The 27,078-nt window shown below is 57.1% G+C and overlaps 1 protein-coding gene across 1 annotated transcript in view; it reads right to left on the reverse strand.

Annotated features, from left to right (window-relative positions):
* Positions 1-5,494: 5,494 nt before the first annotated feature.
* Positions 5,495-27,078, reverse strand: part of NIBAN1 (niban apoptosis regulator 1) — an 89,114-nt gene continuing 67,530 nt past the window's right edge. Inside the window, exons 6-14 of the mRNA XM_058669683.1 lie at positions 16,531-16,646; positions 14,436-14,540; positions 14,153-14,315; positions 12,884-13,071; positions 11,949-12,110; positions 10,020-10,130; positions 8,007-8,114; positions 7,504-7,615; positions 5,495-6,306 (exon numbers count right to left, since the gene is read on the reverse strand). Coding sequence (XP_058525666.1) covers positions 5,495-6,306; positions 7,504-7,615; positions 8,007-8,114; positions 10,020-10,130; positions 11,949-12,110; positions 12,884-13,071; positions 14,153-14,315; positions 14,436-14,540; positions 16,531-16,646 — 1,877 coding nt within the window. The remainder of the gene's footprint in view (positions 6,307-7,503; positions 7,616-8,006; positions 8,115-10,019; positions 10,131-11,948; positions 12,111-12,883; positions 13,072-14,152; positions 14,316-14,435; positions 14,541-16,530; positions 16,647-27,078) is intronic.

Raw genomic sequence — 27,078 nt, forward strand, 5'->3', positions numbered from 1 at the left:
GGAAGGGAAGCTGGGGCTAGTCTGTGGACGGCCAGACGAAGTGACCAGCCCAAGCCAACAGCAACTCCTTATGCCCTGCAGGAGGTCACCTTAGACTCCCCAGCCCCGGTGGGTGGCAGCTGACCCCTGAGCTTGGGAAGTGCCAGTTGTCACTTTCAGCCAGGCAGGAGATCACTGGACTCACTCTTCCTTCATCAGTAATTACTGCTACTGCAGGTTCACTACCAGCTCCACGCTCTTTGCTCAGGTCTCTGTCCTGGTACTCCCTCCCACTCTAACCAGACAGCCCCCCACTCTCATCTCTCAGGTCTCTGTCCTGGTACTCCCTCCCACTCTAACCAGGGCCTCAGGGACTTTTCTCTAACTTTTCCTTCTGCCTGGAATGCTATTACCTGAGATAACCACCTGCTATCTCTCTGGCCTCCTTCAGGTCAGTGACACCTGGGGGAGGCTGAGGGATTCCTAGGAATGTGTATTTTACACCCTGGTCACTAGGATGCTCTACTTTCTTCAAATGCTGTTGCACTTTCTTTTTCAATCTTGCATTTGTTATTGTTGGAAAATCCTAACCTTACCCTCTCATACCTTTCGAGTACCTTGGGGTATCTTTACGAGGCTTCAATGGGGGTCTGAGTGGTGGCCACGAGGGCAGGGGCTGCGGTGCAGCGGGTTAGATCACTGCTTGGGATGCCAGAAGCCCATCTGAGTGCTGTCTGGAGTCCCAGCTGCTCCACCTGTGCTCCGACATCCTGCTGACGCATCTGGCAGGCAGCTCAAGTACTGTGTCCCTGGCACCCACCGGGAAGGCCTGGATGAAGTTCCCACCCTACTGCTGTTCCAACCCTACTGCTGTAGGCATTTGGGGAGTAAAGCAGCAACTGGGGGATACCGCAGATTCCATCTTCCAGACAAAAATAAAGACTTATTTATTTTTATTGGAAAGTCAGTTACACAGAGAGGAAGATCTTCTGCCCTCTGACTCACTCCCCTAGTGGATGCAACAGCCGGAGCTCAGCCAATCCGAAGCCAGAAGCCTCTTGCTGGTCTCCGATGCAGGTGCAGGGTCCCAAGGCTTTAGACCATTCCAGACTGCTTTCCCAGACCACAAGCAGGGAGCTGGATGGGAAGTGGAGCAGCTGGGACATGAACCAGCACCACATGGGATCACGGCACGTGTAAGGCAAGGACTTTAGCCGCTAGGCTACCATGCCAGGCTCCCCCCAGTCAAATCTTAAGAGAAAAAAGAAACAAGACAAGTCCATGTCCCCCCCAGCCCCATGACCTGCAAAGGTGATCTTCCCTGGATCAGATTTGCAGATACAACGTTTTGAAGAGCTCGAGGTGAGGAGAGGCGTCCTGGGTTACCTTGGGGAGACTGAGTGGATGACAGTGACGTAAGAGGCGAGAAGCCAACAGAGAAGGGCGTGTGCAACACACTGGCAGACACTGGCGTCACAGCACATGCCAAGGCGTGCCTGGGCCCTCGCGGCCAGGAGACGCAGCGTCTTTGCACACGCTGCCATTCTCGGGGCAATCTGAGCATGTGACTTGGCCTCCTGGGTCCCAGGGCTGGCTCTGCCAGGAACGGGCAGTCAATTCCATCAGAACACCGCCAAGCTAATATCCTGAGGAAGGCTTTCGAGGAATACAAACTGAGTGTGTCCTGCAACTCTCCCAGCCCCCACCTAAGCCAGAGATGGGGATGGGGCAGTGGGTGGGCGGAGGAAAGAGAGCCTGTGCTGTGTCACCCCTGTTGTCAGCTGGACCCACATTGGTGCCCACAGATCCTCCCTGGGAGTTTGAACCAAGATTTGGGAATCACATCTATTCTGACCACTTTCAAGAACCAAGGGTCATGTTCCTGCAGCCCTTGACCCTTTATGTCCTAATTTATCATCAAAAAAAGAAAAAGAAAAAGAGAGAGAGAGAGCGAGAGAGAAGCACCGAGGGTCCTAGGCTCAGGTCTGCAGGGTCAGTCCCCCTGTGGGCAGACAAGGGGAGAGTCCGGAGGCGGCAGCTCTGACGAGGGATGACAACAGGGCAGACCTGCAGGGAGCTGTGGACAGCACGGGATGGAAGACATGAGGACACGGCCATGGCGTGGGCGGCCGGGATCACCACAGGACACGGCCGTGGCGTGGGCGGCCGGGATCACCACAGGACACGGCCGTGGCGTGGGCGGCCGAGATGCTCCTGTCACCATAAGCTCTCCTCATTTATTGCAAGGAGGTTTTGCTGCCGCACTGAAAGCAGCACTGAGAAAGGCCACCCAGCATGCAGCCAACATCTCACAGGCACATTTAATGACCATCACAGCGAGTGCCACAGGAGACACAGCTTCAGGTCTGGGAGTGAGGGGGACCGAGGAGAGGAGCCCCCACATGTCACCACTCAAGCGGTCCCAGGCCTCCCCCACTGGCTGACAGCACACCTACAGCGAAGCCACAGGGTGCATCCAGGTCTCCCACGTGGGTCGCAGAGGCCCAAAGACTTGGACCGTCTTCTGCTTTGCAGCTAGGACACACACTGGCACCTATAGGAACCTCTGGCATTGCAGGTGGCACCTCTGCTCCTTATGCCACAATGCTACCCCACCAGTGGCTCAATTTTAAAAGTTTATTTTTTTGAGAGACAGCTGGCAGAGAGAAGGACAGACCAAGAGAGATCTTCCATCTGCGGGCTCACTCCCCATACACCTGAAACCGCCAGGGTGAGACCAGGCCTCCACGGCACCGCGACACCCACCCTCACCTCAGCCTTCTCAGCAAGATCTCACCTACTTGGAAACAGGCAAAAATACACACGCAAGGGCTCACAGGAGCTAGGGGAACCAGCAGTTGCCTATGTGGCCAGCCCAGAGAAAGTTCTAAGGTCTTGGAGGAGGAGATGGTGTGAGGAAAAGCTCAAAGGCCTGGCAGGCACCAGGCATTGGTGAAGGGCCCGGGAAGCATGACGGAAGTGCCAGGACATACTTCATCAGGACAAGCCGGAGACTCAGCAGGGGCTCTCTGGGGAAGCATGAAACATCAAAATGTAAGCCATCCAACTCCCACTGGCACCAGGGCCTGGCCTGCAGGCTGCTGCCCAACCGCAGTCATGCCCAGGCTCCCGGGATGGCAGGAGACTGCCCTGCCTCTCGAGGGCCGCTCTCCTTGGCTAGAGGGATGTTTGCTCACAAGAGGAAGCCAGCCTGCTCCCCATCAACGCCACATGGACAGCTGATCAAGGGGGAACATTTTATTGGGATACAGGTACTTGGTGGAGTCCACACATGGTTATAAAGTACTGCTTTCAGTTTAGTGGCTTTACAGACAAAGGCTGCAGACCAGGGCTGCCAACCCCACACACGTGCCCGTGCAGCTGCCACCTTCTGCATGGTCAGGTGAGTTACAGCTGCGGGGTTACAGCTGCGACGCGGCCCCGCTCGCCTGGCAGCCTTCCTGCGGGATGCTGACAGTCTCCGAGATCTCCCCTTCCTGACAAAGCCAGCTCTGAGCCCCTTGGTGACACACCCGGGGAGTCGAGACCCACAGACCCCCAGTACCCCACCCCCGACCTCCATGGGAATCATGTCCCCGTCATCTCCAAATGCCTTCTTTTGGGAAGGAGGGTCGAGGCTGCATGTTGTGAGTCGCTGTGGCCTCTGCTCCAAGCTGTGGAGGAAGCCATGGTGTGCCAACTTCCTCCCCTTAGTGGAAGGTCTGTGGAAACAGAACTGGCTGACAGTGCAGGGGTTGCCAGAGACCGAGTCGTGTGCGCCTTCAGTGACAGTGCCCACTGCACCAGTGGGTGCCAGCTGCCCCGCTCCTGTGTGCAAACCAAGTGAAGAGGCCGCACAGACCGCAAGTGGGAGGAGCCAGGTCAGCTCCGAGGCTGTTCCCCTAACGTGTGAGAGTGACCAGTGCCCTGTCCCTCTGCCAGGGCCAGCCGCCCAGCTTACCCCGCACATCGCTTTGCAAACTACGGGCCTGCAGGGAGGAACAAGGCAGCTTTCCAGGCACATCCTGTGCTTACTCCCTGCTGGCTTCCTGGGTGGTCCCAGCAGGGTGCTGGGTGCTGCCAAGGCAGCTCCCTGCCACCTCGGGGTTACAAAGATTTTAGTTTGGGGGCTGAGAGTGGGGCAGAGCAGGGAGGCCAGCACTCCAGCTGGGGCAGGTCTCATGGGGCTGGGCCCATTCCTTCAGCTCCTGCTCTGCTGGAGCACCAGGCAGCTGCTCCGTGGACTTCAGACTTGGTTTAAGGGGAGACTCCACAGGCCAAGGGCTGGGCTCAGACCTGCTCCCCATCTGGCAGCAGGCCCTGGCCCCTCGGTGCACTGAGGGTGCGGTGTTCATAACAGCTGGGCAGCCGGCACCATGCCAGCCCTGTGCTGCAGCCAAGGGACCACGGCCGAGGGCCGGGCAGCATTGGGAGAGAGGTGGGGCAGAACACGGACAGCGGGAGAGCGAGGCGACCAGGGCGAGGGTACTCTGAGGGCTCGGCACCATCCTGCCGGGCTCACCAGAACCCAGGCAGGATGTTTTGCTTCCTGGTTCAAAGATTAAATCATGAGAACTGACTTGACTGCGTCTGTCCAAATGGCGTTGGTCCAAAGCAGACAGCAGGACCTGATATTAGCACTTGTGAGAGGGGACAGGAAGACACAGGGCCTGGAACCGCAGTTTTTTTGAAAACAATCTGAAATTTTCTGAAGGAAAATAGCCAGTCTTTTCAATCTCTTTTAACACAGGTGGCCAGCGGTCGTGCCCTCAGAAGACACACTTGTGTCCACTCCGCAGGAGGGCGGGGCACACAGGGCCCAGAGTGCCCAGGGTGCCCATGGCGGGGAGCACCTGTGGGCCTCCTTGTCGTCTTCATGCATTTATTTGTGTGTTTTGTCATTGGGTGAAGGGAGAAGAAGCCGGCCACTGGAACTGGGCACTGCCACCCTTTCTTCGTCTAGGTCACTGAGGACTTCTAACAGACACACATCCAATCACCTTGTCTGTTGTCGTGTCTTTTTTGTGGCTGAATCCAGCAGGGTGCAAGGGATGTGGTGGCTGTCCGAGAATAAACTTTGGGGTGGGTAGTCCAGCTGTGTTCTCTGTGGGTTTCTGGCTGATCTCGAAGGAAGCACGCCTGCACATGCCAGTGCCCTGTGCGGAGTCCGAACTTACTCAAGAGGTGATCCGTGGACAGGAACCACGAGGTGTGCAGTCGGACAGTCCACAGCCCCAGGCTTCCCAGTGGTGACACTGTCTGCACGAGGCCTGCCTGAGCTGTACACCCCCTTTCCTCAGGTCCTAGGGCTGCAGAAAAACCAGCAAGTAGACAGTGATGTTCAGAAGCTCAAAGCGTAGCAGGGCGTTCACCCCCATGGTGGGCAGAGCGTTCTCCCCTGCGGTGGGCAGAGTGGCCCAAAGCAGCTCCATCACAACGCTAAGCAATAGTTCTTACAAATGCCTCAAAATTGGTTTTGCTACCATCTTTGGGCACCCACACCTGCAGGAGGCCCTCACTGAGAAGTCTCCTGACCACCTTCCCTCTCTCCTGCGCCATCTGTGGGGGTGGGGTCCACCTCTACCACCCACTGGCATGCGTGAGCACTGGCCACCTTGGCTTCCTCTGGGCCCATGCTGCCCACAGCTGGGGTGCCCTGGCTCTCAGCGCCCAGGGCCTCTGTTCCCTCATGGGCATTCTGCGGGGAGGCCCTGGCTATGAGCTCCTGCTCAGGGGTGCCGTGAGTGAGCTCTCCAGGGCCTGGCTGAGGCTCAGGCGGTGCCTTGGGGGTCTCCCAGCATTGTGGTCCCAGGAGCAGGTCAGAGGCAGTGGCCTGGTGGTGTGCTGTGTGCTTTGTGGCAGTCTCTTCTTCCTGGTTTCCTGGGGAACAAGAGGCCTCCTCTTCTGGATCCCTGTCAACCACCTGCACTGACTCCACCAGCAACTTTCTCAGCTCCTGCAGGGAGTCCGAGGTGGATTCTGGTGGCCTCGGGGAAGGTTCCAGGTCCTGGGGGTGCCCCGTGGACCCCGACTCTGCCCCAGCCTCTGCAGCTACAGGAGCTGTAGCAGCGGGAACCTCCTGCCCACCCCCACCAGGGGCTGGGGGTCCAGGCTGCACCTCTTCCTTGGGCTGGCTGCCAGCACCCTGACCCGGGCCCTCGCTCCCGGGGACTTCCTGCGGTGTAGCTGAGGCTCGCCGGGCAGGGCTGGCCTGGTCGGACCCAATTGGGGTTTTCAGATCAGTCAAGCTGGAAACACTTTCGCTGGCCAAGGCCATGCCCTGCTCAAAGAGGTTGTGTTTCTTCAGCACGGCAGCTTCCCCGATCACTGTGGTAGATCCAGACACAAAAGGCTGTATTAATACTTCCATCACCCCACGCCCCTGGCCCTCGAGAGCTCTCAGGCCCATGGCCCAGCTCCCAGGTGGCCCCTCACAGCTATGGAAGCCCATAGGCACGGTCCAGACCCCTCGCCTCAGCTCTGGCCACTCGAGTACCTGCTGTGGCATGAGGGAAATATGACCATCATGGGCTCCCAGGTCCCCCGGGGAGGCCTTCTTGGCCGCCAGTGCCTGCCAAGGCACCTCCAGGCCAACCCTGACCTGTGCTCAGCACTACGCACACGGAGCCGAGAGCATTTCGACCTGCAGGGTCCAAAGTACAGACGAAGGTCACTGGCAGTGTGAGGCACCAGCACCGCTCCTTGTGGGACACGAGAAACTTGAGATCCATGCAGGCACACGGTTTTCAGAAGGGTAGTGTATGAGTGGCACAAGAAAGCTGTCCATTTTTTGGGCGGAAATGAACTGAATTCAGTTTTGAAGCGCCTTCCTGGGCACACCTAGCTCTGCTCTGGAGGCCCCAGGGGCTGACAACTCCACCTGAGGAGTACCACTCTTCTTCCAGAACCTGCCTTTGTGGACTCAGCGCAGCTTCCCAGCAGCTGCTGGCACTGCCACCAGCCCTGTCGCCAAAGTCAGTGCCAGGGCACAGGAGCTGCAGGTGTCCCCGTGGGCTGACCATGGCGCTGACGTCCTCGCTGGATCCCCAGCGATTAGCTGCTGTGACCTGGGCTCTGCGCTTGGCTGGTGTCCTCTGGGGAGGGCTCTCGGGCCAGCTGCAACCCAGACCACAGCACACTCTCCTCGATGCTACTCTGTAACTGCGATCCCAGGCAGGGCCTGGCTGCACAGGCCCCCAGCGCCCAGTCCTGGCCAGGCCAGCAAGTGCCTCCGCTGTCTGGCTGAGCAGAGCTGAGGGAAATGGGGACAAGCCTGGTCCAGGAGGGGTCGGGCACTGTGTCCACGAGCAGCCCTCACCCCCTTGCCCTGCCTGGAGGGCTGCGAGGCTCATGCCTGTTCACCAGGGGTCCTGGTGAGCCTGCAATGCCAATCTCACAGAGCTCGTGCTTGCAACCGGGAGGAAACGTGATGCTGAAGGGGCCAGCCTGGGCCAGGGCAGGGTCCTGCCTGCTTCCCGCCACCAGCAGCCTCCCCACTCCCGGGGCACCTGCTGGCCTCCTTACCTCTCAGGACTTCCCCAAGCAGGAGTTGCTGCAAGACCTCCTCATAGACACTGTCCACCTGGATCATGCGGGAGTGGTCGGCAAAGATGAGCTGCTCGTACCTGTGCAGCTCCTGGAGAGGGGAAGAGGGGTGTGAGGGGCGGGAGGACCCCTGGGTGGGGTGAGGCCTGACGCCCGTGGCAGCTCCTGATGGCTTAGTGGCCTCCCTAAACACCGGAGCCGACGTGCTTCTGTGTTCGTGCTCCTTCAAGTCCCCACACCACAAGGAGGGCCACCTTGTCCCCTTGGGCAGTGCCATGAGCCCTGAGCCTGGCTCTAAATGCCACAGTGACCCTGCAGGACTTTGTCGACCTGGCCACTTCCTGATTCTTATAAATTGAATCTGGTTGGGGGAGTGGAGTGCATTTCCACATTGCCTCCAGTTGCAACAGAGCAATCATGTGGCCAGCTAAGGACTCCGTGGGACCCACAGAGGCACATGGGGCAGGAGCGTCGTCCCTTACCGGTTTGCAGGTGGGAGCTAGAGCCTTCTGCACCGTGGGTAGTACGATCTGCACCAGGGCTTCCTGCAGGAGCTTCTTGCGGACACAGCTGCTGTCATGGTCATATTGCTGCCGACAGAAAAGCACACACAGCTCAGCTGGGCCCCACACTGGCCACTCAGGTCCCAGGGCTCAGAGACCTGCCCTCTGAGGATGGACAGCCACCCATCTACTTGTCTCTCCCACAGGCACAGCAATCTGTCCAGGCCATCAGAACCGGGTGCGGCAGGAGCGAGCGTGCCTGCCATCGCCCTATCCCAGCAGAGCCCATGGGATCCAGCCACCTTCTCGACTGTCCCTGTGTCCTGCCAGCAGGCCAGTGGCTCAGACCACTTCCATGGGAAGAGAGGAAGTGGGCCACTCTCTACGGCACATTTCCCACACTGATGCAAGCCCTCCTGCACTCTGCTCTGAGCACCCCAGGCCAGGGACCAAGTTGCCAATCATGATGTCTCTCCCCCAGGGCACACGGGCACACATCCATCCACAGGAACTAGAGTAGAAAAGCGAGGCCCAAGGAAGGGTGGCTAATGGAACGAGACAGTTCTACTGGAGGTCATAGTTATTTTACTTCCGAGATTTGTTCATTTTATTTTAAACTTGGGAGAGACAGGGAGAGGGACAGCGGGAGAGGGAGAGAGGGAGAGAGGGAGAGAGGGAGAGAGGGAGAGAGGGAGAGAGAGAGAGAGAGAGAGAGATGTCTTCACTGGTTCAATCCCCAGATGGCCACAGTGTCCGAGGCTGAGACAGGAGCCCAAGAGCCCCATCCTTGTGTCCCACGTGGTGCGGGGTCCAAGGCCTAGGGCCGTCCTCCACTGCTTTCCCAGGCTACAAGCAGGGAGCTGGAACAGGAGCAGAGCAGCCAGGACACAAACTGGCACCTAGATGGTCTCTGGAGGTAATGACTGGGAACAGAACTACAGCCCTAGGGGGACCAGGCAGGGCTAGCCTGAGGAGGTGGGGGCTAAGCAATAGACTGGCAACCTGTGACAGCATGCTCTTGTGGCCCAGTGTCCAGAGAGGATATGAAGGGCAGAGGGCAGCTGGCACCCCTGGAGGCCCAGCAGCAGCCTGGCACCCCTGGACGTAAGGCCCAGCAGCAGCGAGACCAGGCCCCATCTGCTGGCATCCAGGTACGTTCTCTCCAAGCATGTCACAAGGACACCAGCATCCACGGCACCGAGAGGCACCTGCTACCCTCTGATCACTGTGGTGGCGTGGCTCCCCTGCCTGGGAGACTCGGGGATGGCAGAGGAACTTTGAGCTTCTGGGGCTCAGGTCGCACAGGTCCCTGAAGTACCATGTGGGTGGTGGGAGTGGCTCTGAGGTCGCACAGGCAACCACCTGCCGTGTGCAAGCTGTCTCCACAGCTTGTGAGTCACTGTCCTCGCTTGTGTGACGGGGCGGATTCTACTCACCTTGCGAGGTCTCATCAGAGTCCCATGGCCAGGCAGGGGGAGAGCAACTGGCTCAACCACGCCTGGGTCTGAGAGCCCAGCGTCCTCCAAGCCAGCCTGCTGCAGTCTGATGCACGGAGCACACGGACAATGCTCTGTTGTGTAAGACTCTTGGATTTTTCTTAAACATGCCGGCTGGCTTCACAGATCTCAATTTTATTAAAATGTTGGCTAGTTAATTTTTTCTCATAATTAATTGATGCAGTTAGTTTCTTAAGAGTATTAAAATTTATTTTTAAACTAATACGTCGCCCACTTTCAGATTTTGTGCCAGCCTAATGGGATGTGCTGTGAGCGAGCGGCTGATGGGTAGGGACGGGGCAGGTGGCCCTCAGCCCAGCTTGGGGCATCCGGCAGTGTCCAGAGTCCCCATGAGCGCCTGCAGTCCCCAGTGTGGCCACCAGAAGGCAGAAGAGGCCTGGAGGTGAGGGGAAAGGAGCCGAGGTTCCTGGCAGGAAACAGGCACAGCCATAGTCCAGGTTCAGACGTGAGCCCGCGGAGCTGCCCTCAGCCCTACCTTTAGCACGCGGAGCTTCACCTTCTCCATGGCTGCTGAAGTTCTGGTGGGCTCTCCTTGCAGGTGGGGAGCAAGCAGCTGTGTGAACGTGAACACCGCATTCTCCATCAGCTGGGGGCAGAGCAGGCACAGCAGCGCGTCAGGGACCAGCTGGTCGCCAGTGGGCTTGGCAGGGGGGCCAGGCACCAGGGCCTGCCCCTGACGTCCAGGCTGTGGCTCAGACGCCCACATGTCCGACACACGGCCACAGAGTGATGGGCGGATGGGCAGTGGGCGCACACGCGTTAACATGCAGGCACACACTCGTGTATATATACAACCTAACACACGTACACACTCACAACACATACACAGGCTCACACACACATACCCCACACACATGCACAGGTATGTCACGCAGTCTCTTCTGGATGGAAATCCCCTGGGTCGTGGGGGACCCAACCCAGCACTGCCTTCTATCTGCTGGCACCTGCAGGCACACACTGTGGAAACCGTGTTTCTCTAGCTGTGTCCTGGCTGTGCTGGCACTGCAGGTGCCCATGAGCAGCCCTGCTGCCCGGCTTTCTGCACACCCCCAGCCCTGTCGCCTGGCCTGGAGCTGCCTGGGGTCTGGGTCTTGCCACTCAGGGCCTGGTACTGCCACAGGACTTCTGCGCTCAACTGCCAGTGTTGTCTCTGTGCACCCTCCCTGTCTGTGTCTCAGAGGTTACGTCATGGGCTGTGTTGCCCAACTCTGACCCCAACTTCTCAGTGAAAGGCTCCTTTGTCCCCTGGCCTGTGATCTGTTCCCTGCACCCGACGCAGGCTGCCGTTCCAGCCCAGCCAACACGGTCAGGGTTCTGTGCAGGAGCTTGTCCTGCTGCAGTCTCCAGGAGATGGACCTGGCATGACACCAACCCACAGGGAGAGACCAGAACACCTATGAGATGGGTAAAAACCTTAGGGCAGCCACACGCTCCTTCCCCAACCCGCTAAAATCTGAGACGGGGAGAGACACTGCTGCTCATTCCTGCTCCTGAAGAGGTTCCAGAAACTAAACATGATGGCTGGAATTCCTCCTACCCAGGCCCGAGAGCCCCTTCCAACCAGTGGCAATTGAGGCATTGTCCAAAGCCAGGACCACTGGGGACGGTGCAGGGGTGTCGGCAGGCCCCAAAGCCCCAGGTGCAGCGGGCCTGTGGCGCAGTATGTAAAGCTGCTGCCTGCAACGCCTACAACCCAGTGGGTACCAGTTCATGTCCTGGCTGCTCCACTTCTGATCCACCTCCATGTCTATGGCCTGGGAAAGCAGCAGAAGATGGCCCAAGTGCCTGGGCCCCTGCACCCGTGTGTATGATCTAAAAAGAAGCTCCTGGCTTCAGCCTGGCACAGCCCTGGCTACTGCAACCAGCTTGGAAGATCTCTCTGTCTCTGGAACACTGATTTTCAAATAAATAAATAAAAATCTTAAGCTGAACCTCCTCAGGTAATTCTAACGTGCTACCAAGGTGAAACACACCAATTCAAGCAGCTACTGACTTATGCCACTTCCTCTCTTACAATCCTCCCTGGCCCCTGCCCCTCCCACAGTCCTCCCCACCCCCTGCCCCTCCCAGAGTCCTGCTCCCTGTCCCTCCCAGAGTCCTCCTCCCTGTCCCTCCCAGAGTCCTCCTCCCTGTCTCTCCCAGAGTCCTCCTCCCCACCCCTGCCTCTCCCAGAGTCCTCCTCCCTGCCCCGCTCAGAGTCCTCCTCCCTGTCCCTCCCAGAGTCCTCCTCCCCACCCCCTGCCCCTCCCAGAGTCCTCCTCCCTGTCCCTCTCAGAGTCCTCCCCAACCCTGCCCCTGCCAGACTCCTCCTCCCTGCCCCTCCCACAGTCCTCCTCCCTGCCCCTCCCCGCCCCTCCCAGAGCCCTCCTCCCTGGCTCCCTGCCCCTCCCTGTTCCCATCCCACCTCCTGCATGTGGTTTTGGGTCCTCTGCACCAGGAGGTCGACATGGGAGAAGCAAAAGCGGCTGTTGAGGTCCCGCAGGCCCTCCTGCAGCAGGCTGGCCTCGCTGTAGCACAGCTCCATCTTCACGGGGTCCAGTGGCAGGTGCAGGAGGTGATCTAAGTGCTGTGTCAGCGAAGGAAAGGTGGAGCCGCAGCAGACACGGGGACCTCAGGACGCCCCAGGTTCCCAACAGCCCAACCCCCCCTCTCTGTCTTTCAAATAAATTAGATACATTTTAGAAACAAAGTAACAAACATGTCACACACACACACACCAGAGGCTGTGGTGTAACAGCTCAGCTATTGCCTTTGGTGCCAGCACCCCATAGGGAGCTGCTTTGAGTTCTGGCTGCTTCAGTTCCAATCCAGCTCTGCTAACGTGACTAGCAAATCAGAGCAGGGCGGCCCAGGTGCCTGTGAGCCTGCAGTCCAGCGGGAGACCTGGAGGAAGCCCCGTCCTCGCCCGGCCCCGCCCAGCTGAACATCTGGTAGGTGGACCAGTAGATGGAAGGTCTGTCTGTCTCTCCCTCTTTCTCTGTAATTCTGACCTTCAAATAAATACAGGACATTTTAAAATTTAAAAAAAATTAAAAAAAAAAAAAACAGATGAACTGAGGAAAGTCCTACCAACGAGGCAACATGCTTATAGATTTGTAGAAACAAAGACAAACTAAGAAAAATACACAGCAGGAGGGTGGGAGGTAGGGGAGGGGGATGGGAGACAGGGGAGGAGGGGGGGCAAGGGAGGGGGATGGGAGACAGGGGAGGGGGATGGGAGGCAGGGCAGGAGGGTGGGGGACAGGGGAGGGGGAGGGGCAGGGCAGGAGGGTGGGAGGGGCAACAGGATGGCTGAAGCAGCCGGGCAGGGCCCTTCCCCTCCTCCTGGCACCACCTTACCTCCTGCAGCTGGCTGCTGTTTGCGCTGGTCTGAAAGCCCTGACAGAGTTCATCCACTTCCTTCTCGAAGAGGGAGCGGACCACCCTGAACCCTGAGCTCACGGGCCCCAGCAGCTCATCCAGAACAGACGCTAGGAACGGCCGCACGCTCTCTGCACAGATCTCCTCTGCCGGCTGCGCCAACATCACTGGGGTAGGCGACGGCCCAGGAAAGGTGACTTAGGGCAGAGTCAGACTGGAGGGCACTGGAGCCTGGCCAGGGCTGCCCATGGTCCCGGGAGCCCCTGAACAGCCCCGGGAAGCAGGGCAGACAGGCTTGTTTGCCAGAACGGAATCCAACATTGCTGACAGAAGCGCCCTCCCCGGCCTCCCTTCCTGGGATAAGACCCGTCCACAGGAGGGACAGCCCCTCAGAGGTGCCTTGGCCACCTGCTGCTGTGGGTCACCACAACCAGTCCTCTGCTGTGCCACCAACGGCCCCCTACCCCAGCTGCTTGCCCACAGATACTCTCAGCTACTCCTCCATGCTCATTGTGGAGAATTCTCAAAACAGCTCGTGGAGTCCATGGATGAACCAACCACCCAACAGCCCACGGCTCTCACCAGGTGACTTGGTAGCAAAAGGCAGAACTGTTTGCCAAGGGGATAAACGCCTTGTGAGTTAGTCAACCTGGTGAGTGCAACTGTGTGCGGAGCATTGGATGGAAAACTAAAGGTCAGCCCTGAGCAGTGGTGCTGGGCCTGGCTGCACTCCTCCCACCTGCCCACAGGCTGGGGGTCCTCAAAGGCTGCTTCTATGCTTTCAGCCATGCTCAAGCACTCCTGACCGCTGATGTTGGCTGGGGGGCCAGGAACCCAGATGTGTGGCTCTAAGCCAAAGTGCTGGGCTTTCCCACCAAGCAAAAGTCATTGATTCCTGGGTCCAAAGGACCCCCAGACTGTGCCAGGCACAGAAGGTCCTTGGATTTACCCTGCTCTCCACTCTGCGGGTCAGGAAGGAGCCTGGCAGGAGTCGGCATTAGAAGTTCCCCACCTGTAGGGCCAAGCGGATGGGCTCAGGCCCCAGTGCAAGCGGGGAGCTCAGCCGACTCCTCCTCTGTCCGCCAGTCCTCAGGGGAGTGCCAGCTCCTGTGGCTGCTCCTGTGCCAGCCCCCCATGCCCCAGCCCTTCCCTCCAGCTACCCCTGAACCATGCCATGTCCCTGCAAGGCTGACAGGACTACAAAGCTTCGCTAACTAGAGCAAGCACCTGCCCTCTCCCTCCACCAACCTCCAAGCTTCCCGGCTAGAAAGTTCTTGGAGTTGACAATCTGGTCCATGTCGGCACGAATCTTTCCGTCCAGGCCCTCAGTTAGGGCTCGGCACTCCTCCCTCAGGGCACGCAGACCCTCTGCCACCTGTCGCTGCACCAGGTGGAAGGCCTCCTCCAGCAGCTACAATACAGACAAGGGGAGTGTGTGGGAGGCCTGTCCCAATTCCACCCGCACTGCTGTGCGTGGCACTGCAGGGACGCCATGGGTGGGCGGGGGGACCCTGGACTCCACAGAGCTTACCCCGAACCATGCCCTCTTCCTGTCATTCCTCTTCCCCTTCATGCTGGGCAGCAGATCGGCCTGCAGGGCAGGCAGGAGCTCTTCCATCACCAGGCTGCTCAGCACCTGCACAGGAGAGACCCGGGGCACTCAGGCAGGCATGGCCCCAAGGGGTTGCTGGGGAGGCCGCCCAAACCAGCCTGGGTGCTGTGCTCTGTCAGAGTGGTCTGCCGTGCATCAAAGACTCCATGAGAGACCCTGAGAGTCGAAACTCTGGAACCTTCTCAGGGAACAGGAAAGTGGCTGGTGGCCCTCAAGGAAAACCCCAAATACACCCTTTCCATGTTGAGACCATGGGGACATGGTGTGAGTCACAGAGAGGGGCAAACTGAGCACAACTGAGTATACCTGAACACACCTACCACACCTGAGCACACCTGACCACACCTGAACACACCTGAACACATCTGAACGCTTGAGTACCTGAGCACACCTGAGCACAGCTGACCAAGACTGAACACACCTGAACACACCTGAACACACCTGAGCACACCTGAGCACAGCTGACCAAGACTGAACACACCTGAGCACACCTGAACACACCTGACCACACCTGAACACAGCTGAACACAGCTGAGCACACCTAAACACATCTGAGCACACCTGAGCACAGCTGACCAAGACTGAACACACCTGAACACACCTGACCACACCTGAACACATCTGAGCACACCTGAACACATCTGAGCACACCTGAACACATCTGAACGCTTGAGTACCTGAGCACACCTGAGCACAGCTGACCAAGACTGAACACACCTGACCACACCTGACCACACCTGACCACACCTGACCACACCTGAACACATCTGAGCACATCTGAACACACCTGAACACATCTGAACACACCTGAGCACAGCTGAGCACACCTGAGCACAGCTGAGCTCACCTGAGCACACCTGAGCACACCTGAACACAGCTGAACACACCTGAACACATCTGAGCACACCTGAACACACCTGATCACACCTGAGCACACCTGAACACACCTGAGCACACTTGAGCAGGGAATAGGCCTGGCTCTGGTGTCTGGGGCACTGTGTGCTCCGTTTGTGTCCTCAGACTCTGCTGCCCCCTGAAGCCCCTCCAGTCATAACACTTGCATGTCCCCAGTGTCACCTGGAGCACCCTCCACCTGCTCCACTGCTGTGGGTACAAGGAAGGACCACAGAGAATAAGTAACAGATGCTAGCCTCATCAAGGCCTGCTGAAGGACACACAGATGGGCAAAGCTGGACTCACGGACTGCCTGGCAAGCCTGCTGGCCCATAGCCAGAGACCAAGCAGGAATGGCCCCACAGAGAAGAGATGGAGTGCCGGAAGGGAGGGAGAGAAAAACCACAGCTGCCTGGAACAGGAACAACCCCATAGGAGCTGGGGATGCCAGGGAGAGTGGGAGGGTCTGGGCTCAGGGTAGTCTGGGGTCACACAGCTCCCTTTCCCATGCAATGCCAAGCCAGAGCAGAAGGGAAATGCCAGAAGCTCAGAGCTGGGCTGTGGGAAAGAGTCTGTTGCATTCCTATTTTTGGTGGCAGAGGGAAGGTTATGTACTCACACCGACTGAACAGAAGGAAAAACAGTGCAAGCAGCACCATGGCGTGCAAGGGGCCAGAGGTGCAACACGCGGCCCTCTGCCCTGGCTGGGGTAGCTGCGTCATGCACCAGCAGGCAGAGCCGTCAGCTCTTGATCGTTAGCACCAAAGCAGCTGACCCTGCACACGTCAACCCTGCAGGCAGGGGTAGAACAGTCCAGAGTGAGTGCAACAGGACAGGGCGTGGAGCCCAGGACGCGGCTGCTGCATGGGCAGCGCAGCTGGCTGAACCATGGTCGGCTTCCCTGGGCCCTCACTTGCAAATCACCACAGTAAGTCCCTCCCTGCCGACAGGCTGGCAAAAGCCAACAGACACACTGGCACTTAAACATGCTAACAGGTCCCACTGAGCGCGTCCATGCTGTTCCACCCACTGCATTCCCACCCTTGCCAGGCCCTTTCGCTTGGTCGCCCAACCTCCTGCCACCCGGCGGGTCAGGGGATTCGTGCCCTACGCATGTCACCTGCACTTCGTCACCAGTGATGTTTTGCTGGGCACCGTAGTGGCCCTTCTCCTGTTGGAAGAACTGCACAGCCGCCAGGAAGGCTCGCGCCTCAAACGTTGTCTGCTTCATGTAATCTACAGGGAACAGGAAGGGACAGTTAGCAAATGCAGCGCTTTGCTCCATGTGATCCTGGGGTTCCTAGACCCAGTGGGACCTCAAAACCACTAAGCAGGAAGCGGAACACTCTAAGCAGGTGCTGAGGTCACAGTTCACCTGCATGCCAAGCTCAGCCCCGTCCGAGCAGGTCAGCACCCACAGGCTCTGCAGTAGTCACCCCACAGGCACTCCTCCTGGGCCCTGCCTGCAGCCTTCAGACACTGAAAAGGGCCCCTCCCTGCTAGAAGACATGCCACCTGGCTCCCACTGGCCTGTCACGGTAGCCTCACCTCGACGTGGCCCTTGGAAAGTGACAATGACCATGCTTTTGTCGGCACGCTAGCGCCAGCTCACCTATACCAGCGTGGCCCCCCAACACAACCCCAGACATTGATGTATGCACCAGCCTGCCTAGGAAAGCTGCATGCCAGCTGGCAGTGTGGTCCCACACACCCTGCCGCCCAGACACTGCCAGCGCTGTCACATTGGGGAAGCCGCAAGGAAGCCATACATTGGAACCAAACCCCATGGCTCTGCCATCCGATGCCCAGACACCCAGAAGTGTTTTGGGTTGTATTACTTCAAAAGCCACCCTGGGAAATTGGTAGAGGCAACTGACCTCACACACACACACACACACACACACACCGTGAGTAAACTTCCAAAAGAACATAACGGCTCCCTAGCAACACACTGCGAAGAAAAGGAAATCTACTACTTGCTTGGCCAAGAATTTAAAATTACTATTTTCAGAAAATTTAATGAAGGGCTTGTGCTGTGTTACATGGCAATTTAAGCAGCACCAGCCTTTTCCTACGGGAACCAGTGTGTTCTGGCTGCTCCGTTCCTGACCCAGGCCCCTGCTGATGCTCCTGGGAGAAGCAGACGCTGGCCCAAGCCTTGGGTCCTGCATCCACAGAACTCCGTCCGCCACTCCTGGCTCCGCCCGGCAAGCTGCAGCCATTGTGGCCACCTGGGGGGGGGTGGACAAGCAGATGGAGGACCTCTCTCTCTAACTCTGCCTTGAAAATAAAACCAAATAAATCTTTAAAAAAGAAAACTTAATGGGAATCAAGAGAATATAGACAGCAATTCAACAAAGTTGGGAAGACAATTTAAAACACGCATGACAGATTCAACAAAGAGGTAAGTTACAGACAGGAGCAGCAGTTTAAAGAACTCAACAGCCTCAACGGAACGGATTAGGCAGAAGACAGCATTCCCGGAATCTCGTGAAGTAACTCAGTGAGGTAGCTGGTTTAAGAGGAAGACAGCCCTCCCAAACACGCGCAGCGGTCGGCTCTGGAGGCGAGAGGTCAAAGGCCAAGGAAGCTCGGTCAGTGACGTAACTGCTAAAAACTTCCCAAGTCGTGCTGGGAAACACGAGCTCACAGGACCTACACTGGGCTCAGCAGAAATAGATCCCCGCGAGGTGCGGCACAGCTGAACCAGCCAACGTGCAGGGCAAGGGAAAGGGAAAGAGAAAAGGAAGAATGCCAAGGCCCTGGAGAGGCGTCTGCACTGGACCAGCAGCAGGCTTCTTGGCGGAGACCTCAGGGCCCGGGGAGGCCAGGCCGATGCAGCCAGACTCCCTAAACAAACGCAGTCGGCCAGGAACCCTGCCCCTAGCAAACTCATCCTTCAGGGCTGAAGGCTCAACTCCAAGGCGAGTGTAGACCGAGGGCTTCATCACCCCATCTTGGAGGCCAGCCTTAAAAGTGGAAGGATAGGGCCTGGCACAGTGGCCTGGTGGCTAAGTCCTTCCAAGTGCCAGGAAGGACTTGCATGTGCCAGGATCCCTTATGGGCACCAGTTCATGTCCCGGCTGCTCCACTTCCCATCCAGCTCCCTGTTTGTGGCCTGGGAAAGCAGTCCAGGATGGCCCAAAGCCTTGGGACCCTGCACCCGTGTGGAGACCCGGAAGAGGTCCCTGGCTCCTGACTTCAGATCAGCTCAGCTCTGGCCGTTGCAGAAAAAAGGAAGAAAGGAAAACGAAGGAGGTTAGGAGGTGGGGCGTGAGGCGGGAAGCAGTGTGCTCTGACAGCAGCGCACTCGAAGGACAGGGAACTCACCACCTCAAAGAACACACTGGAAAGGATTTTAAGCCAAACACTGTAAAGACACAATGGTGGTCACCATACAATAATAAAAAAGATGACTCCAACAAGAAGAAATAATTTAACAAAGACCTATTTGCTTGAAGGACAGTCACCGAGAGCAGGGGCGGCGGGGAGTGTGCTCTTCCGTTGGCGGTTTACTGCACACGTGGCCACCCCAGAGGGGCTGCTCTGGGCTCTGGTCTGCGTCTGCCGCCTGGGTGACAGGGACCTACCCCCTTGGACCACCCTCCGCCACCTTTCAGGTGCGTTACCAGGAAGCTGGCTTGGAAGTGATGGAGCTGGGAATTAAACCAGCACTCTGATACGGATGCTGGCGTTCTAAGTGGCAAGCTAACCCACTGCACCACAATGCCAGCCTGTGCAGGAAATCATTATAAATCAAAGCACTTAATGCCAGAGCCCCAGTTACACAAACATCATTAAACTCAAACACTGCAAGCTCCAATAATAGACACTCAGCATTACACTGTCATCAAGCACAGATCTTCAGACAGAAACAGAGGCAAAGAGACCTCAGGGGGCAAACACACTCCAGGCAACGTGGACCCAACATCACACAACAGATACAGAGCAGGTGCAGGAGACACATCCTTCCCATCAGCACACAAAACATGCTCCCGAGAGGACCACCTGTTAGAAAACAAAGTCTCTGGGCCCGGTGTGATAGCCTAGTGGCTAAAGTCCTTGCCCTGTACACACCAGAATCCCATATGGGCACCAGTTCGTGTCCTGGCAGCTCTACTTCCCATCCAGCTCCCTGCCTGTGGCCTGGGAAAGCAGTCGAGGATGGCCCAAAGCCTTGGGACCCTGCACCCACGTGGGAGACCCAGAAGAGGCTACTGGCTCCTGGTTCCTGGGCTTCGGATCGGCTCAGCTCTGGCTGTTGTAGTTGCTTGCGGAGTGAATCATCGGGTGGAAGATCTTTCTTTCTGTCTCTCCTCCTCTCTGTATATCTGACTTTTCAATAAAAATAAATAAATCTTAAAGAAAAAGAGAGTGAAACCCAACATAACCTCAACCTACAAGATGTAGCAAAATAAAATAAATACACCAAATATGCTGAGAGGGAGGTTTCTGTTGTGACTGTACAAAAAGAAAGAAATAAAGTAGAAATATTCTAAGTGAACAAACTAATGACATAACACAAGAAACTAGAAAATCAAGAACCATTCAAACTCAAAATTACCTCAAGGCAAGAAATACCAAAGAGGTGAGAAATAAATGAATAGAGGCTCAAACAAAAACATAGGGATCGAGGAAATAAATAATCTGTTTTCCGAATAGACAAATAAGATTGATAACAATTTAGCTACATAAACTAAGAAGGAAAAGTCCAGATAAAGATGAGGGGGGATACTGTAACTGCCACCACACAAACGCCCAGGACCCCCGATCGGGCCACTTCGAGCCAATGCAAGCTGACAACTGGGGTGACGCGGCGGTTTCTGGTCACAAGTGGCCACCAAGATTGAGTCACACGGACATAAAAATCCTGAATAGACCAATAAGAGGCACCAACACCGAGTCAGTAATTTAAAAATCCCCCAAGCAAAAAACCCCTCCAGGACCAGATGGCTTCACTGTCGAACTTTACAGAATCTTTAAAAAAAGAACTAAGGTCAATTCTTCTCAGCTTATTCCAAAGAACTGCAAGGAAGCGAATGCTTCCAAAAGCATTCCACGGGGCCAGCAGCACGTGGGGACAAGACAGACTTCAGAGCTACATCCCTAATGAACACACATGCAAAAATCACTAACAAATACTAAAAATAGATTATTTGTCAGTTGAAAATGGAATGCACTCCTCTGCAGGTGCGCAGCCCACACCTGCTCCCCATCCTGGCTCTCTGACGGTGTTGGGCCCTGGGCAGAGCCATCAGGACCACAGTGGGGTCTCTTTCTATCCCTCGCGCATGCTGTGGTGGTTCCTCCAGATGCCAGGTGAGCTGACGCTGCCGACCGTGACCCCTCACCTGACGCTCCTGACCGTGACCCCTCACCTTTGTGGGTCACCCCTTTACGGTCCTTCCTGCATCTCAGGTTTCCCCTCAGTCTCCTGAGCAAGACTCATTTATCTGGGATGTGAAACCTCTTCCTGCTCCCAGGACATTGGCACAGCATGCCAACCCACGCAAGGGGAGGGCCCCATGTGACCTTCACATGGTGGCATGTTGCTCACCTAAGCACTCTCCCTCTCTCCTGGAGCCCCGACAGACATCCCCAGGAAGCCCCACACTCGGAGGAGGAGGCTGGTGATCCCACGGCTGGGCCACACAGGGACAGGGTGTGACCCGGGCAAGCTGACTCCTGAGTTGGCTTCCAACCATGACCCAGCTTCTCCGGGAAACAAATGTCAGACACGACCTAGCACACGGTAAAGCCATCAAGCCTGGGTGGGGCTGTGCTGCAGGGGGAGGGCTGCGCTCGTGACGACGGCACTCAGTCCTGGAGCGCGTAGGTTCGAGTCTTGCCATGCTTCCAGTTCAGCTCCCTGAGCACGGGCCCTCCGAGAGGCAACAAACAGCATCCCAAGGACCAGGGGCCCTGATTCCTCTGCGGTTGAGCTCCAGGCTCCTGGCTGTGGCCTTGAAGAATGAACCAGTGGGTAGCAGATCCATCTCTGCCTCTCCGTCATAAACCAACATGAATAAGCTAACACTCAAGACAGCAAGTCTCTGCGAAATAAGGTGAGCCAAGGGGCTGGACTTCCCACCTCTCTCCCTGCAGGCTATGCGACAACCTGAGATGGGGCTGATTCACAGATGGCCTCCAGAGCCTGCGACAGTGAGATGACTCAGGGAGAGACAGAGCCGAACCACAAGGGGGGTGACGACCTCAAGACTCCTCTGGGTGGCCCTGGGAGCCTGGCTCTGCAGATCACTGGGGACCCAGAGAGCAGAAGATGCAGCCCAGATGTAGCCCAGATGTAGCCCAGATGTAGCCTGTGCCAGGGGCTAAGTCACATCCATCCATGGCAGGAGCCCAGAGCTCCACTGCAAAGCCACAGAGCAGCCAGCACCCACTCAGCCAGTGTCGACTCAGACGAGTTAAGGGAGCGAGCTCTCACACCGAAGGGGCGTTCTGTCTTTCCTGCTTTTTCTTTAGCCTGGTGAGTCAGTGTTTTAACAGAGACAATGCCACTGGGGCGCTCTCCCCCTTGGGGCCAGGGCTCTAGGTTCAGGTCCCTTGGGCTGTTCCCACATCGATGGGCATGACCACAGCTGGGATCCAAGCTGACTCACGTGCTTGCTTCTGGAACATTCAGCTGTTCTCTACCTCGGAGGAACACGTGGCACTAGCAGTGGCCGGCCTGCAAACCTAGGAAGGCGAACCCTGACAGCCTGGAGAACACACATTCACTTCCTTCTGTCCGCTGCTAACTTCCATGACTGGAGGCAGCCTCTGGGCCCCCACCAATTGCATTGACCCAAAGCCAACAGCAACCAGGCCACAGCCACGTCGGTTGCATGTGTTAGGGCAGCCACGTAGGCATCAGAGAGAAGTGATGCAGTCTGCTGGTTTCCCGTAAGGTTTGCAGCGTATAAACAGGGTGAGTGCACATTAAATGTTTTCAGAATGAACCGGCCATGTCGGGAGCTGCTGTAGAGGTGTTTGCCTTGAGGATGATGGGCAGCCCGGCAGCTCCCACCAGCTCACGGAGCCCACAGAGAACAGCAGCTGGCTCTGCTAGCCCGGGAACCACACCCACACAGCTTGCAGAAGTGGCCAAGTGTCAGCAAGGAACCCGCCCAGCAACCCCACCGGCATCCTTCACGGGCCTCATGGGAACAGGTCCGGCCGTGGCAGTCCCCGACCCCAGGCTCAGTGTCAAGTCCTTCCAAATCCGACAAACCCTCCTTGGCCTCAACTTGAATGTTTCCAGAGACAGGAAGTTCCCAGTTTGGTGAGCTAGTTCTTTCCATCACTAATCTGCTCTAGCATTGGAAAAACATTCCTTCTGTCAGGCTGAAATCAGCTCCCAGGAACTCGCTCTCATTCATCCCACCTGCCGCTCTTGGGCAAGTCGGACAAGGCGGCGCGGCTCCAAGCTGCCAGGGCTGGGACACAGCGATGCAACATCCACACCTCCCTGGGCTTCCAGCTGCAAGAACTCTAAGGTTCGTCCTCCACTTCCCATCCCTCCTCTGGAGATCCGCTGTAATTGAAGCTGCACACAGCACAGCCAGCCTTGTCCGCTCGGGCAGCCTGGGTGACGCAGAGACGGCCCCTCTTCCTGGTGACTGCGCCCTCTTTAATATGTTCATGTTGACCCTCCTAATAAAACCCCACACCACTGCACCTTCCACCTTGAAGGATGTTGAATTACACCTGTCCCCAGCCCTGCCCGAGTCTGTCTGATCCCTGACCAGATGGTGATTCTTTCCCTGGCCCCTCATCACAGCAACACGAGGACACAGCATGGAAGCCACTGCTTGTGCTGACATCAGAGTAGTGGTTCAAATCCCGGCTGCTCCACTTCTGACCCAGCTCCCCGGAATGCACCTGGGAAGGCAGTGGAACACGACCTTAATGCCCACGTGGCGTCGACCTGGCACAGACCCAGACTTTACGGCCATTTGAGAGTGCCCCAGAGGGAGAAAGGCCATTCTGTCTCTCCTCTCTGTTTTTCAAATAAGTGAGTAAGTGCTCTTCAGGAAGAGAAGGGAGGGGAGCTTGGTGTGTTTCCAGCTGGCTCTCAAAACAGTGCCAGGGCAGGGACGGGCACAGGCAGCCCCAGGTAACCAGACGCCTCCCAGGAGCCCCGTGGAGGTGCCTCGGTGCTCACACCCGGGGCTGAACTACGCCTGGGGAGGCACAGCAAGCCCTCACCTGCCATACCCCAGCTGCTCAGAGACCTCGCACTGGGAGCCGGAAGGAGGCGTTGTGGGATGGACATGAGGCACGGCTTGCATGGTTTCCCCAGTACAAATCTGGGGTGTGTCTGCGAGGGCTTGCACATGGGGGCCTGCAGGCAGCCTCCAGCTGCCGCATGGGGTTTGGAAGCTGCACTGCGCCCAGTCCTGCGAGCTGCCCCTGCACATCTGGGAGAAGTGAGTGCCACTGGCGCTCGTTGTGAAGCCCTCGGCTGAGAGCCATGGCGAAAGGATGGACAATGTCGTCACACACACACGAGAAGCCAGGAGCAACACATACATGCATATATATACACACATACATGCATGTGTGTGCACACACAAACACGTACAAGCTCACTCATATACACACATGTACAAATACCTGCACATATACAAACATGCACACACCTGCCGTGCACACGTGTACACATATACACAAAGCACACGTGTTAACCCACATGTGCACACATGTGTCTGTTGGCTTAATTATCGAGTTATCTTAAGGCACGCCAGGTGCCGTGCAATCCCAGTGTCTGGCAGCAGGAAGGACCTCCCAGGCTGAAGTCTGGCTGCTGAACGTGAGGACTGAGAACGGAAGCAAACACGTGTCACGCAGCGAAGGCCGCAGAGGAACAGCCCCCAGGAAATGGCACTGCTCTACCAAGTGGCAGGGCAGGGTCTGTTTCTGTCCCGACGCATGTCTCCCCTCGATCAGCCTGTGAGATACTGCCACATGGCAGGTGACAGCTCTCTGCCTAGCAGGTATTCACTCACTACCTGAGAGACAGCTAATGCTTCCACCCACTGACCCACACCCTAGACGCTCTCATGGCCGCAGCTGGGACAGCACAGAGCCTGGGATTACAAGTCCACCTAGGTCCCCTACGGGGGTGACAGGGGCCCAGCCCCAGGGCTGTCATGGCTGCCTCCTGGGGGGGCTGCGGACAGGAGGCCAGAGCTGGCCCCAGGTACACAAACACCGAATGCAGGCGCTCTAACCAGTCTCTCTCTCTTTTTTTTTTTTAAGACTTACTTAAGGAAGATTTTACAGAGAAAAAGAGAGACAGAAAAATCTTCCATTTGCTGCTTCACCCCAAGTGGCCGCAACAGCCAGAGCTGAGCCGATCCAAGCCAGGAGCTTCTTCTGGGTCTCCCACGTGGGTACGGGTCCCAAGGCTTCAAGGCTTCAAGCCACCCCCTGCTGAATTCCTAGGCCACAGGCACAGATCTAGATGGGAAGTGGAGCAGCCAGGACATGAACCAGAACCCATAGGAGATTCCAGTGCATGCAAAGTTAGGATTTGGCCATTGAGCCATTGCACCAGGCCCCTAACCTGTGTCTTAATAGCTTTTTGTTTCTTTTGAACAAATGACAGCTGTCATGGCAAGTAGCCCAGGACACTGACTGTGAGGAGCCCGGTACAGCCAGCTGAGGTCTCTACAGCATGCTTTTGTAAACTTGCAGATGTCATTATTAACCTGCAATTGACCAAAAGGAGGTGAGGAGCTGGTGCCTTCCACAGGGACCCCAGGAGGAGGTGAGGAGCTGGTGCCTCCTGCAGGGACCCCGGGAGGAGGTGAGGAGCTGGTGCCTCCCACGGGGATCCCAGGAGGAGGTGAGGGGTTGTTGGCTCCTGCGGGGACCCCAGGAGGAGGTGAAGAGCTGGACTCCAGGAGGAGGTGAGGGGCTGGTGCCTCCCGCGGGGACCCTGTGGAGTGTGGGTCACTGCAGGCAAGAGCAGATCTCTCTCCAACACACAGCAGAGACCACGTGGTGAGAGATATCGGCCACAGAAAAGTGGTGCATGCCTAATTCAGCCGGTAGCGGGGACTTCACTGAGCCTCAGCTTGTCAATAAGCACCCGTCTGTTTGTCCACTCAGAAGAGGAAGTGGTACTGGCTAGAACAAGGGGATACAGGCTAACCCCATTTCCGGCAGCGAGAGACACTGCAGCTGGGTGTCAGTGAGGCAGTGGCTGGATCAATGTGCTGGACCTAAGACAGCTGATGGATGGTGCAGGTACCAGGGCTGTGCTTTCCCATGGCAGAGAACCTGCAGGACTCCAGGGGGGCTGGGGCTGTGGCAGAGCAGGCCAAGCCTCTTCCTGCAGGGTTGGCATCCCAGACAGATGTTGGTTAGAGTCCCCATTGCTTCATCTTCAATTCACTCCTTGCTAATGTGCCTGGGAAAGCAGCAGAGAATGGCTCAAGTGCTTGGTCCCCTGCACCCACGTGGGGGACCCAGGAGAAGCTCCTGACTGCTGGTTTAGGCAGAGCCCAGCTCCAGCTATTACAGCCATTTAGGGAGTAAACGGAGGGTGAAAAGTCTCTCTCTCTCTGCAACTCTGCCTTAACAAAAATAAAATTAAAATGTTTAAAAACTCCCTTAAGTTACCTGGAGAAGTAGATGCCTTATCAGACTTCACTCACCTGCCACGTGACACACACCAGGTCAGACCCTGGGTGGACAGTGCTGAGAGAAGTTGCGGTTTCGTAAGTTCAAGTGCTTCCCAGTCTGGGGGAGGAGGAGATCAGGGCCAAAGCGAAGTCCAACAGGACTTACATTAGGTGCAGCAGGATGCATGCGACAAACCACACCAAAGGGTGGCTCCAAGCCCTGGCTGCTCTACTTACGAGCCAGCTCCCTGCCACTGCACATGGGAAAGCAACGTAGGGTGGCTCACATGCTTGAGCTCCTGCCGCGTGGGGGTCCGGGATGGGGCTCCCGGGACCGGCGTGGGGGCCCGGGATGGGGCTCCCGGGACCGGCGTGGGGGTCCGGGATGGGGCTCCCGGGACCGGCGTGGGGGTCCGGGATGGGGCTCCTGGCACCGGCGTGGGGGTCCGGGATGGGGCTCCTGGTACCAGCTGGTCCACTTCTGACTGCTGTGGTTATTTGGGAGAGTGAACCAAATGGTGGATGGATTATCTCTCTCTCTGTCTCTCTCTCTCCCCATCCTTCCCTACCTCCTTTCTTCTCCCTCCCTTTTTCTCCTTGTTTTCAAACAAATCAATCTGCACACACACAGAGCAGGTGAATCTGGTTCCAACACCCCTAAAAAGGTGGGTGACAGCAGAAGAGCAAAGCCATCCAATGCTGCAGCTTTGCTCCCCTACGAGTCCAGCGTGACCAAGGGTTCACCTAGGGGTCCACTCCCAGGTGAGGTCAGCAGAGCTCAAGGGTGAGGAGACAGCTGCTGGACTCAGCCAGGCTGCGCAGCGGAATCTGACACAGAGTTTGACAACTCCCATGAAATTCCTTCGAAGCTCAATTTCACAGCTACAGACCTAAGCCCAGTGTTACAAGGTACCTGGTTGTCTTTCTGGGCCCTCTCTGAGGGTGGTGAGAGGTTGCCTGGGGAACCCCTGAACTGCACCCAGTGTTTGCTGAGCCTCAGTGTCACACTGACAGCCAGGCCTGCCCGAAGCTGCAGA

This window comes from Ochotona princeps, chromosome 10 (assembly GCF_030435755.1).
Source record: "Ochotona princeps isolate mOchPri1 chromosome 10, mOchPri1.hap1, whole genome shotgun sequence".
Lineage (NCBI taxonomy): Eukaryota > Metazoa > Chordata > Mammalia > Lagomorpha > Ochotonidae > Ochotona > Ochotona princeps.